This window comes from Centroberyx affinis, unplaced genomic scaffold (assembly GCF_046629955.1).
Source record: "Centroberyx affinis isolate AG114_WGS23_722 - 3 ecotype Tasmania unplaced genomic scaffold, CSIRO-AGI_Caff_v1 ptg000035l_1, whole genome shotgun sequence".
Classification (NCBI taxonomy): Eukaryota; Metazoa; Chordata; class Actinopteri; order Beryciformes; family Berycidae; genus Centroberyx; species Centroberyx affinis.
The window spans coordinates 291,183-303,333 of NW_027278749.1; the positions used below are offsets into that span (position 1 = coordinate 291,183).

At 41.3% G+C, this 12,151-nt stretch overlaps 2 protein-coding genes across 2 annotated transcripts; one reads left to right on the forward strand and one right to left on the reverse strand.

Moving 5' to 3' along the window:
• Window positions 1-208: 208 nt before the first annotated feature.
• Window positions 209-6,744, reverse strand: LOC139642008 (tumor necrosis factor receptor superfamily member 5). The gene is made up of 8 exons (XM_071516699.1): window positions 5,988-6,744; window positions 5,614-5,739; window positions 5,213-5,359; window positions 5,013-5,106; window positions 4,101-4,177; window positions 2,694-2,801; window positions 1,454-1,618; window positions 209-861 (listed from the first exon to the last, which is right to left on the reverse strand). The coding sequence occupies exons 1-8, from the start codon at window positions 6,061-6,063 to the stop codon at window positions 680-682; spliced, it is 975 nt and encodes a 324-aa protein (XP_071372800.1). The 5' UTR covers window positions 6,064-6,744; the 3' UTR covers window positions 209-679.
• A 147-nt stretch (window positions 6,745-6,891) lies between these two features.
• On the forward strand, window positions 6,892-11,916 carry c1s.2 (complement component 1, s subcomponent .2). Its single transcript, XM_071516687.1, has 11 exons — window positions 6,892-7,028; window positions 7,380-7,578; window positions 7,737-7,917; window positions 8,287-8,412; window positions 8,801-8,994; window positions 9,699-9,849; window positions 10,026-10,141; window positions 10,253-10,334; window positions 10,428-10,562; window positions 10,696-10,770; window positions 10,889-11,916. The coding sequence occupies exons 1-11, from the start codon at window positions 7,015-7,017 to the stop codon at window positions 11,695-11,697; spliced, it is 2,082 nt and encodes a 693-aa protein (XP_071372788.1). The 5' UTR covers window positions 6,892-7,014; the 3' UTR covers window positions 11,698-11,916.
• Window positions 11,917-12,151: the final 235 nt, after the last annotated feature.

Sequence of the window (12,151 nt, forward strand, 5' to 3'; positions counted from 1 at the left end):
CAATATAGTTTGTATTGGATGTGACTGCTCTAATGTCAAATTACTAATATATTGGTTACATTACAGAGACACTGTTAAGACCACAGACAGTGCTGACTTGTGAAGCCGTCAATTAACAATCATGTTGGTGTGTGGCCGTGAAGGGAATCATGCAAAACGTGACAGTTTAAGCTATTCTTTGTATGGCATATGACTAATATGCGATGAAGGGAATGACTCAAGGAGGCTAGTATTTTCCTTTAAAAGTTAAGAAGTGAAGGTAACAGTGATAAATGTTCTCTGTAACCTGATACCAAGATTTGCAGCCACTGACATAGTTATAGAGGCAACACAGAACCACACCATCTGAACCGAAGCCATTACAGTCAGACTTGTCATGTAACCCGATCTGAACTACTGATTTCTCATTAAAGTCCTACAGGGGGCAGCAAACGACCGACAGCCACCTTCAGCTCCAGACTGCCTGCTGCCTGCCATGCTACTGGCATGTCCTGACTCCATATCCTACTCTTTGTCTTTGCTTTAAGTTTTGGAACAAATTAATATAGTTTAAAGTGTCTAAAAAAATGTTCCAGTATCTCCAAGTGGGGGAAGTGCTCGGTCCATTACTGAGCTCTGTCTATAGTTTCCATTACTCGTCCACTATAGATCCTCTGAACCAAATTTACCAAGGAGGGCGTTACATCCCGCACCACTCATCCTCCTGTGGCTCTGAATGGGTCCTGAGGGAGTTCCTGGTGCAGTTTCCTGCATTTTCATTGATGTGGTTGGATTCACCAAATTGAGCTGAAGCTGTCAGCAGTGTTATGGGAAGGCTGCTCTCCACGCTGTCCTGTGTGCAGCAAATGACCACCTTGTCATCTGGGGAGGAAAGTAAAATCAATATTCAGCATGACCATCCTTCAGCCTAATGTTATACCGCTGTGTAAAAACATACTTTGATGTATTGCCAACAGAATGAAAGCATTTATGAGAATGGGAAATCGATATGGACTAATGCTGGAGTAATGAATATGGTTTTCACACTTATAACTGAAGTACAGCCCATCTTCAGTTAAATGCTTAACAAAAGTGTAACGATGACAGCAGAAAGCTATGAAGAATATAAAGTAATACAAGTGAGTTTCTGAGTCCACAGACGGCTGCTGCTCAAGACATTTGCATTTCAATTTGTGTGCTAGGTGTATATTTATCTGTTAATTTGTAATTGAGGGAACAAAAACATAGTGTATGCACTTCCAAAAAAAGTAGACCATGCGTTAGGTACTACACCCATGAATTGCCAAAAGAAAATACTGATAACAACGTTTTGTCAGGCATATGCATCATTCTGGTGTGCGGGTATTTTCTGCTCTTTCAATTTGTAGCATTTGTATTTAATGGGCATAGAAAGTAAAACTGGTGTGTATTTGTAATGTAGTTGTGCTATGCATCATGTTTCAGAGGTTGTCACCTGGGTCAAAAAGCGGTGACACACAGCCCTTCTCCTCACAGCCCTTCTCCTCATAGCTCTCTTGGCAATGCCCGTTGTGTTCTCTGAACGGTAAAGGAAGCTCCACTGGACAGATGTAGGCTGCAGGCACCGGCTTCACTGTCATATCAGGATCACTAGAGCAGGCTGTCAGACACAGAAGATAAAACAGCCAGGGTAAAAAACAGGATAGTCTCTGTCATTGCAGTTTCCTTTTCTTCCCCGCGTGACCTGATGGTTGCAGAGATTGCCCCATTCAGTCACATGTTTGATACCCACAACTAATCAGTGTTTGTCGCTGTGCTGTTGAGGCTTTCCAGAGCAAGATACTCAACTCCTATCTCCTATCTGATAACCTAAATACCTTAAAAAAGATGCCCTCTTTGAAGCAGTCACTGATGTAATATTCTGACTGACACTTCTCATTTGAGACACAGGTCTTACTGGCAGAACCAAGACGGTTGTTTCCGAACAGGGCCCTCATAGGATTGACCTCCTTTTGGTCAATCCTATTGAAACTGTAAATTCCAGTAGTAACACGTTGCTGTACTGTAAATGTCAGCGGATGAATTACAACACAGTCAACCAAAACAGTCAGTGATGCATCTGTAATTTACCAGGTATTTCTCGGTATGAGTTAGCTGCTTGTGAAGTGTGCGTCACGTTGTTCAGAATAACTGTGTCAGGCTGAGTATGGTACAGGATGTGGTTTCCCATTCAGTCTATCGTGCTCATCAAGATTAGAGCCTACAGCACTGTGTTAGGCAGCTCTCTCACTGAGCTTATCTGGGCAATTATCAGTGACACTATCTTAAAAGCATTGTTAATTTCTGCAGAATCACCTGCTACGTTAGTTCTTTGTGAATCAATCAACTGCAGACCGCCCTTTATTTGAATTAAAGTGAGCGAACCATGCGTGCAGATGCCACGTTACCGTACTCGTGTTTTTTTTTATCAACTCACTGTAGAGGAAGCAGTGGGAGGGCAAGTCTGAGAAGATAAGCAATGACCTTCTATTGTGTATCTTCAAAGCAACTTGCGTCTTATTGCCTCCTACAAGATGAGTAGTGCCATTGAGTGGGAATGGCTGCACACCCATTTATTGCCTCTTCCGAAAGGCCCTCTTGACTACGTGAACAAACCATATGAGAGACAGACAGACAGACAGAGAGAGAGAGGGGGAGAGAGAGAGACACCTACACTGGTGACACACAGTACACACCTGTTTTGTATGATTTGCGTTTTGCCCTCCAGTAAATGATAAAGAGCAGGATGAGTGAGGTCAGCGCTAGTCCTGACCACAGGCTTGCAGGTAATATCCAGGGACACTCTGAGAGAAAGAAAGAGAGGGGGGGGGGGGGGGGGGCAAAGAGAGACGTTTTGGAGGGAAATAAGTACTTTTTAGTCAACATTTTCCGAAATCTAACTTCTCCCACAGGTGAAGAACTGCTCACATGTGGGCAGTTCTTCATGTGTGGGAATAAAAGGTTAAAGAAACAAAGAATATGTTTTTTTGAATACCTGGACTGGTGGGGGAAATCTAATCTTGTCACAGAACAAGTGACTAACATACTTTCTGAGGAAGGCTTTTTGCAAGTCAAGTTCGTCAACGAAGACTATGACGAGTAAATATTCCGCCCCATGACAATATTTGAAATCGTTTTCCGTTTTTCCACATTTTGAAAGTTTTTCTTCTTTCTTAATTGCACTTGACATGCAATTAAGAAATGGCAAATATTGAGATTTCAGGTTGGTTTACTCAAAACATACAGATTTAGTCCTATATTGAATATTACTCTCAGCGTTACTCTTACTTCTTACTTGATTTGGAAAAGACATTTAAAGAGATTTCAGGGTGTTGTTACATTATTGGTTGTATGATGAATAACCAGCCAATAACATAAAACGTTATTATGATGGGGAAATCATGATTGGGAAAAATTTTATTAGGTTATCATTTAAAGATTGTATTACATTACTGGCTTTTTATTACATTATGGGTTCTACTGTGTTTAGTTTTATTACATTATTGGTATTATAAGCAGTTATTACATTACAGGCCCATTCTGCTGACACTGTGCTCACTAAACTCTCCACAGCTAATTATCTCCAAGACTTATCAGCTGCCTCTGACACTGTCAACCAGCAGAGGCTCCTCGCCATCGCTGCTGACCAGGGGATCTCCAGATCTGCTGTGTTGTGGTTTGCCTCCTACCTTTCTGACTGGGCTTGTCAGATATCATGGAGAGGAACTCTGTCTTCAGGCCTCTGTCCTGATTCCTGCCATCTTCTCTTTCTACACTAGATTCTGCACTAGACTGCTCGACCCTTAACGTCACATCCCACAGCTTCTACCGCTGCTATGCCGAGTCGAATGTGAGTCTGTGGCACTTTGCAATTTCAAGGTGACAAATAGTCTTGAAATAGCTCTTGGATGTTTGAATGCTCTTTAAGTAATACAGTTCAATATGAATCACTGTATCGTCACTGCTCCACTGTCTTGATAATATACAAAGTGACCTCTAGTAATTACGTCAGGTCATTTTTTTTCAAAAGTTGAAAGATGTTAAGATCTGAAGACACGCCACACACTCCAAACCAAAGCCTAGCGTTATAACTGGAGACCTACGAGATTTGAAGCGACCACACACAGCATCAGCACTTGGGGTCCCAGGAGTTTCCAGCACCCTCCCCAAGTCCTCACAGCTGAAAAAGACATACACAGGGAAACATATAAATATATCATAATCAGAATCAGGTTTATTTTTGCCAGGTACATTTTCACAACCTAGGAATTTGACTTGAAGTTGGTGCAGTGCAATATACAAGCATTTAGACAGACAAACAAGCAGCAATCAAACTTAACAAATAGAATTTAAATATCAAATATCAGATACAAAGAAGAAAGAAAGAAGAGATTCCTGAAAAAAATATATATACTGTACAGTATAATAAGTGTGGTGACTAAGTGGGTCTGCCAAGGGCTTTTTACAAGGGCTCAGTAGCACGTTGCATTTGACCAAGTACCAAAAATGAATAAATAGTGTTACTATACAGGGAATACAGATACAATAGATACGACTTGTGTGAAATTTAATATGTGTAATTGTGCTCATAGAGTCAGTGAAAGGTGGGGATATAATAGTATATCTTCCACCACTTAAATGGGAAAATAAGGGAGATTTTACATTTGGCATGTTTGTTCCATTGAAATGCAGTGAATAGGATCAAAATCCTGTTAAATTAAACCAAAGACTGATACTGAACATTTCTGACATACGGACAGGCTCAGGAACGGAGAGGCATGAAAACAGACGTTACTGTACTGTTGCTACAGTGTGGATGAAATATAGTTGTGATGATATAGATGTGATGGGATGTTTCAGGTCTATAGATTTATGCCTACTTTGTGTCTATGTGTGTCTATGGGTGCCAAATGGATGAATGCACATTGTTTAATATGATTAATTCACATTTCATAAGATCACATCAGCATTATCCTTTCGTTTCGATATTAATCATAGATAAGACACAAGCAGACCTTTTATGTGGTTGACAGGATGAGTGGAAATCTGATGCATTGCTGAAGGTCCCCGTTTCACATGGAGCACAGATTGTATCATTCATGCGAGTGGCTGGAAGGAGGAACAAGTTGTGATGTCATTTCAGTTACAGTGCTGTGGCTAGCTGGGGAACATGTATGTATTCTCTGCATTTCATAACATGAATCACAAAACCCACCTTTAGCCTTGACCCCTTCACCCACAGGGCAGTGAGTCACCGGCTTGCAGTGCTCACAGTCAGGCTCATTACAGTAGAAGCCAGGTATACACTCACACTGCGTGTCCTCATCAGCTGGACACTCCTTTACCTTCTTATGGTTGTTGCCTGAGAGAGAGAGAAAGAGAAAGAGACATAGTAGAGTTTGGCTTTTGGAATAAATTACTAAATGTAAAAAAAAAAAATGAGAAAGAGGAATAAGGTAAAGAAGTTGAAGAAAAGTTATGAAGAAGATTTGTCAGGGTGTCTATGAACTCAAAATAAAAGCAGAGGGGGGGAGAGGAAGAGATTGTTTGTGTGTGTGTGTGTGTGTGAGTGTGTGCGCGCGTGTGTGTTTGCATGTGTGTGTGTGTGTGACTTACTGGTATGGCAGACCCTGCAGGCACGACACTCATGCAAGTGATTTTTTGTCGCTGTGTAAAACCCACGCCCGCATTCGTCACACTTGGTCTTCTCGGTGCCGTCACAGTCACTGCGGATGTACTTTCCTGATATTGGGGGAAACAAATAGAGACTGAACGTGAGATCACATTGCTAAGGCAAATACATGAGAAACACTGACACGGTAAATATTCAATTAGGCAGCTCAGATACATGTTACATGCTCACAAACATAGCTGTATTTTCTCCTAGACATTGAACAGATTTGTTGTCCATAGAAACATGGAAGGAAACAATGATAATAAAACATAGAATTGGTTATATGAGTTGAGTAATACAGTAAAGTCAGACTGACCTGCGGGACAGCGATCACAGCATCTCTGCCCATCTTGAGAGAGGTACTCATCACGTTTGCAATCAAGCTTTGCCATTTGTAGCCCATTCGACAAGTCGTCCACCTGTGTGTAAAATCTTTAAGCTTCAGACTACGCAGGCTATCTCCCCCTACGCTCTTCCTGTAAACCAGCCTCTGACCTAGAAAATTACAGCTCTTAAAGTTATATTACGTTTTCACCATCAACGAACGTCATTTAATGTCAAATCTCCATTCGCCTTCTTCTTTTTCTGCCCTTCCCTCTCTCTCGTTTTGGCTTTTCAATCATTCACTGTTCGCCTTCTTCTGTCTCCGTTCTCTGCCCGCTGTCTGTCTGCTCTGTGCGACTACAGATACGCTTCCCCTCCTCTCGCTGCCTCACCTACTTCTTGTGCCTTTTCTATTCCTACACAGTGGAAAACCCCAATGACCCTCATCTGCTGTTTTCCTCTCTCTCTCGCTGTCTCTCTCTCTGTCTGTCTCTCTCCATTTCCTTCCTGCCCTTGTCCTCCCAGTGTGAGGTATGCTGTTCTGGACCGTGTGTGTTTCTGTGTCTACGGGACCAAAGGCTGCTCTTGGTACTCTTGTTGCACATGGAGTGCAAAACAAACCAGCACAATGACGGACTTCCTCTCTCCTCTACACCCCTTCCTTTCACTCCCTTTCCATTGTTTTCACTGAACCCTTGTCCTAGTGGGGCAGGGATGTTGCTGAAAAATGAAACTGAGGAGATATCTTGATGTCAATGATAGTTTGTCTAAAATGTCCCATCTCCGTCTCTGTCTGTCTTCTAACCGCCCCACTTGTCCACAGCCACACCCTCATCACGACAAAGATCCAACAAAACACCATCAAATGGATTCAGAAAGTGCTTACGTTTGCAAAATGAGAGTGAGAGAGAAAATGGGGCAGCAAGGGAGATCAAGAGAATAAAAGGGAAATAATACGAAAAGGGGAAGGAGAGATGGTGAGGTAGTTTATTCATGAAGGGACATTTGATCGGATCACCATGCTGAGATTAAGGTGCGTTTCGATTTTTACATTTTAGCGCAATAAAACAGATAATCACTACACCATAGTCATTTGCAATGGCGGGTTACAGAGCAAACAAAACGCAAAGAGGTTACTAGCTTTGATTGAAGCGCTGTGATTTACATTTATTAATTGTGATGTGATTCATGCATCACTGTCCATGGTCGACGCCGTCTTTTTTCTCTAATCCATCTTTTTCCCTGTCTCCGTCACCAAATAATATATATGTTTCTTTATTTCATTCTTTCTGCTCTCCTCGTTTTCTCCACTTCCTCTTCCTTCCTTCATATCGCATTACTCCTTCCCTTGTATTTCTCCGCTATCTCTCATACTCTTCCTCAGTCTCTGCCTTCTCCTGCTGTCCCACTCTGCCTGCTCCATGCTGTTAGGATGGGTCGAGTCTCCGGGATATCCCAGCGGTTACTTGCCCGATGCCAGTCTTAACTGGAGCAGGTGCGCCCATGAAGGCCACGCCCTGTCCCTCACGCTTACCCATCTGGACCTGGAGGACAGCCAAGACTGTGAAAACGATGGTCTGAAGGTTAGTTTGGCCCAAAGGTGAAAGGTCAGGGGTCAAGATCATTTCAAATGTTTGCACTTTCAAAGGAAGTTGTGGTATACTCTAATTCTACTTCATTGATTTCATAACTGTTGCTGTGTAAGCTACAAGATCATAAGTTCCTCCTATTCCTTTTCTAGATCTTTTCAAATGGAAACCTAATTTCCATTCTATGTGGCCAAAGGACTTTTGAGGAACTTCAATCCGCTGTCAATCCCTTGCTCGTCTCCCCCCCTGGTGGCTGCCTCTCTCTTTCATTCCACTCTGACTACTCAAACATCAAGAAGCACACTGGCTTCAGAGGTTTTTATACTGTGCAAGGTGAGAAGGAGAGGAGAAAAGCAAGTGGAATATCAAGATTTATGTTTTTTGTGTTATGTCATCTGAAAGCCCTCTATAGATTAAAAACGTATTGGCAGTAGAAGTGTAGAGTCATTGCAAGTGGAATATCAAGATTTATGTTTTTGTGTTATGTCATCTGAAAGCCCTCTATAAATTAAAAACTTATTGGCAATAGAAGTGTAGAGTCATTGCATGATGTATGAAGTACGTATGAAGATGTCATTCATTGCTGGCCACAGGACAGCGGTAAAAATACTTATCAATGCTGGTTTGACGCTGTAAACATGGTGAACTATCATGTCTTGCATCTGTCACTCCATCTGATCTTTGAAACATTTTCTCCCTCAGACTTTGATGAATGCGACGCCGACCCAGACAACAAATGCACCCAATTCTGTCACAACTTCATTGGAGGTTACCATTGCTCCTGTCGCCATGGCTACCATCTGGACCCAGACAAACATACTTGCACTGGTACTCTTTGCATTAGCAACAGGCAACAGTAAAGAGTAAACAGAAGGAGTAGTCAAGAGAGTTAGGTGGATAGACGAGGGAAGACGAAAGAAAGCAAGACACAAGAAAGAGAATTGAAAGAAGAAGTGAGAACAAGAAAATAGAGGAAGCAGAAGCAGGCAAGAGGAAAAAAGAGGAGGAATTCATTCTGTAAGTGGAAACATTACATGACAGAGAGAGGATGATAAAGATAGGATAGATGGAGCCTGATCGTAGAATTTTTGGATTATGATAATTAAAATGATGTTGATGTTGATGCTGATGATGACAATGACGAAAAGAATGACAATTATATATGCATGATCATAATGAAACCGACAATGTGTCCGACACTATATCTCATTCACAGTGAGTTGTACTGAGGACCTGTCAGGGTCGCAGAAGGGTGTGATATCCACTCCCTCCTGGCCCGGTGCTTATGCAGAGAATGCCGATTGCTCCTACACCCTGTCTGTGGAGGAGCACTTACAGCTGGAGCTGAACTTCTCTAAAGTCTTTGATGTGGAGCAAAGCTCTGATGGACAGTGCATAGACTCAGTGAGGGTAGGTATGAAAAATAATATGAAAAATACTACATGGAGGTTTTTCCTTTCTAAAATTCCTAGCTTTACAGAGCAGCAAACAAAGAGAAAGATCAGACAAAAGTGTTGAAATAATTGATTTGACAATTAGTGCATTCTTTACCCATCCTTTCTTGGCATTTAAAAATAAATAAATAAATAATACTTTTAATTGTGTAGCACTTTTCAAAACAGAATTTACAAAGCTGCTTTACAGATAAAAGAGTAGTGAAAATAAATCAGTGGAAATAAAATGACAAAGCAATTAGAGGACTAAAAGAATAAAATAAAAGGGAAATAAACACAACCAGGAGAGGATAAAACAAACCGGAACATAAAAAAAATGAATAAATATAATAGAATATAAAAATAAAAGACAATTACTAAACGCCAGTTTAGAAAAATTAGTTTTAAGTAGTAAAAGTAAAAGTAAGACTACTTTAGTCACTATATTGCAAATTGTGCAGGATTTGTTCCTTCGCATAGGCCTACCCCTCACACATACATCTACATATTTGACCAGAGGGGTCAGAGCAGAGAGGCAGTCAGCAGTAGTGCCTTCATCGTCTTGCTCAAGGACTTTGACAGGAACGGACATACTGGTAGCTGCGGGGACCTCAACCTGGTGTTTGGATCTCTCCAACCACCAGGCCTCTACCATATGTTCTCTTTTTCTTTTTCTTGCAGGTTGAGACTGGCTCTGGGACTCTCGGGCCGTTCTGCGGCTACGCGCCTCCCTCCTCTCCCTTACTCACTCACTCAAACCATGTCCAAATCCGCTTCACCTCTGATGGCTTTGGCTCCAATAACGGCTTCAGTGTCCAGTACAACACCAGAGGTACAGCAGCATTCTCACCTGTGCCTCTGAGACCTAATGGGGGATAGAATATGAGTTTGGGTCTATAGGCAGTTTTCTCTGGCTACTGTGCATTTCACATGAATAAAGGAACACTTTAAGGAAATGCTTTGTTGAGAATGTATCCTCATATATGTGCTTTAAAATGTTATTTGCAGCCAAGGTCTGTCCAGGAGTGGTAACCTTAAAGTCCTCTGTGGCTCCCCAGCATCCAGAATATAAGCAAGGTGAAACAGTGACAGTGACTTGTGAGCTCGGTCACCATGTGGATACGGTGAGTGTACAGACATTACTTCAGAACCACGGATAGGCTTATATTTGACGTAAAGGTTTTAACCATTATCAGGCAGTGAGTCGTACCTAATTAGGCTCTCTTTTTATAAAGTTTGAAAAGATCCTGAGCGTGTCAGAGTACGTGACAACGTGCCAGACATCAGGCGTATGGAGTCCCAAATACAACTGTGAACGTGAGTTTGACAGTCACCATTTTCAATCTTTTCAGAGAATTTATTATATGAGTGAGTTCCCATGAATTTCGTTCTGTTTATCACTCTCCTTAGCTGTGGATTGTGGAACGCCAGACATTCCAGATGACGGCATCCTTCAGCTGGTGGACGCAGACAACCTGAGCACTCAGTTTGAAGATGAGATTCAGTTTCAATGTAGTTCAAAGTACTACACACTGGAAGGAGATGGTGATTAAAATAAACTTTTACTTTTACTTTTGCTATGACCATCCTTTGAAGGAAGACAGCTTGATGTCCTGAGCTTCCAGCTTCGTTTGATTTGCCACTGTGTGTCACCAATATGCTTTGTCTTCTCTTCCAGATACATACATTTGTAATGGCAGTGGTCATTGGGTATCAGTTGGCAGCAAGGAAAAGTTGCCAAAATGCACTGAAGGTAGGAATTTCAATATCATTTTTATGTTTTATATATTCTAATATTAGTAATCAGCTCATCAGCTTGGAGATGGTTTCTATCTCATATGAATCTATTAATGATTCTCTGTGTATTTCAGTGTGTGGGAAGACTGAAACAGATGTCTCAAGTGCAGGCAGGATTTTGGGAGGTCGGACTGCAGAATTGGGGGAATTACCTTGGCAGCTTTTAATTAGAGAACCCAGAAGAGGAGGAGCATCACTGATCAATGACCGATGGGCCGTGACAGCAGCTCATGTTGTGGATGGGTATGAGCAAATCCCTATTCACCTCTATGGTGGACTGGTAGATGCAAAAAAAGTGATAAATATGTTGTCTGATGTGGTTGTCATGGACAGTGAGAAGATCATTATTCATCCCAACTATGCGAAGGGAATACTTAATACTGAACGCACTAATTATGACAATGATATTGCTCTTATCAGATTGGCTTCCAGGGTGGAGCTAGGCCCCAACCTCCTTCCCATTTGTCTGCCAGAGGCAGAGGGAGGCTTGGGGGAAAATGAACAAGGCACAGTTTCAGGTTGGGGGAGGACAGATACTAGTTTTAAAAGTCAGATGTTACAATATGCTCATATCGCAGGCATCTCCCTCACTGAGTGTACGAACACACCTAACTTGAAGAACACCCCCTTGGTTTTCACTGAAAACATGTTCTGTGCTGGAGCAAGGGGGACTGACAGCTGCAGGGGAGACAGTGGCGGTCCATTTGTTTTACCAATGTTGGGGAAGGGAAACAAGAATAACAGAGGGCCTTATCGTCTGAAGGGCATTGTGTCCTGGGGGTCCTCATGTGACAAGATGGACTACAAGGGTTATTATACCAAAGTGGATAATTATGTCGACTGGATCAAAGAGACAATAAACAGAGTAGAGGCAGAGGAATGATGAATGAATAAATAATTCACTTGTAACACCTGGTCACCTGGTAACCACAATAATCAACTTCAGTACTACATGGTGTTCTTATTAAAATGTTTATGAAATCAAATAATTTACTTCTTTTATAATCAAATGTACCAGCAATAGCACAAGTTCTGATCACAGTATGAATTAATAATTTACATATTACAATACTCACATTAAAGGAAATAATTTGCAAATGAACTACAGAGAATGTGTATTTTTTTTATTAATGTATTTTGTATTTTAACTAATTATTATTTAACTATTAACATAATTACTATGTATAATACACTATATTCATACAATATATTCATAGTTGGTGGAGGCAAAGTAACAGTAGACTCTTGCTATTGGAAACCATTCTGTTTTTATTTCCTGGTTTTTATTTCTTTTTTTTCGGTTTAGGTTTATATTTTTGTTAAATGGTCAATTAAAT

Coding starts and splice junctions, on each gene's coding strand:
- LOC139642008 (XM_071516699.1), bottom strand. CDS start 6,063: ATGGCAAAGCTTGATTGCAAACGTGATGAGTACCTCTCTCAAGATGGG. Junction 5,360..5,613: donor CTGCAGGGTCTGCCATACCA/GTAAGTCACACA, acceptor TCTCTCTCTCAG/GCAACAACCATAAGAAGGTA. Junction 1,619..2,693: donor ACGCAAATCATACAAAACAG/GTGTGTACTGTG, acceptor TGTGTCTGACAG/CCTGCTCTAGTGATCCTGAT.
- c1s.2 (XM_071516687.1), top strand. Junction 7,579..7,736: donor GTGAAAACGATGGTCTGAAG/GTTAGTTTGGCC, acceptor TTCCTTTTCTAG/ATCTTTTCAAATGGAAACCT. Junction 10,335..10,427: donor TCCCAAATACAACTGTGAAC/GTGAGTTTGACA, acceptor CACTCTCCTTAG/CTGTGGATTGTGGAACGCCA.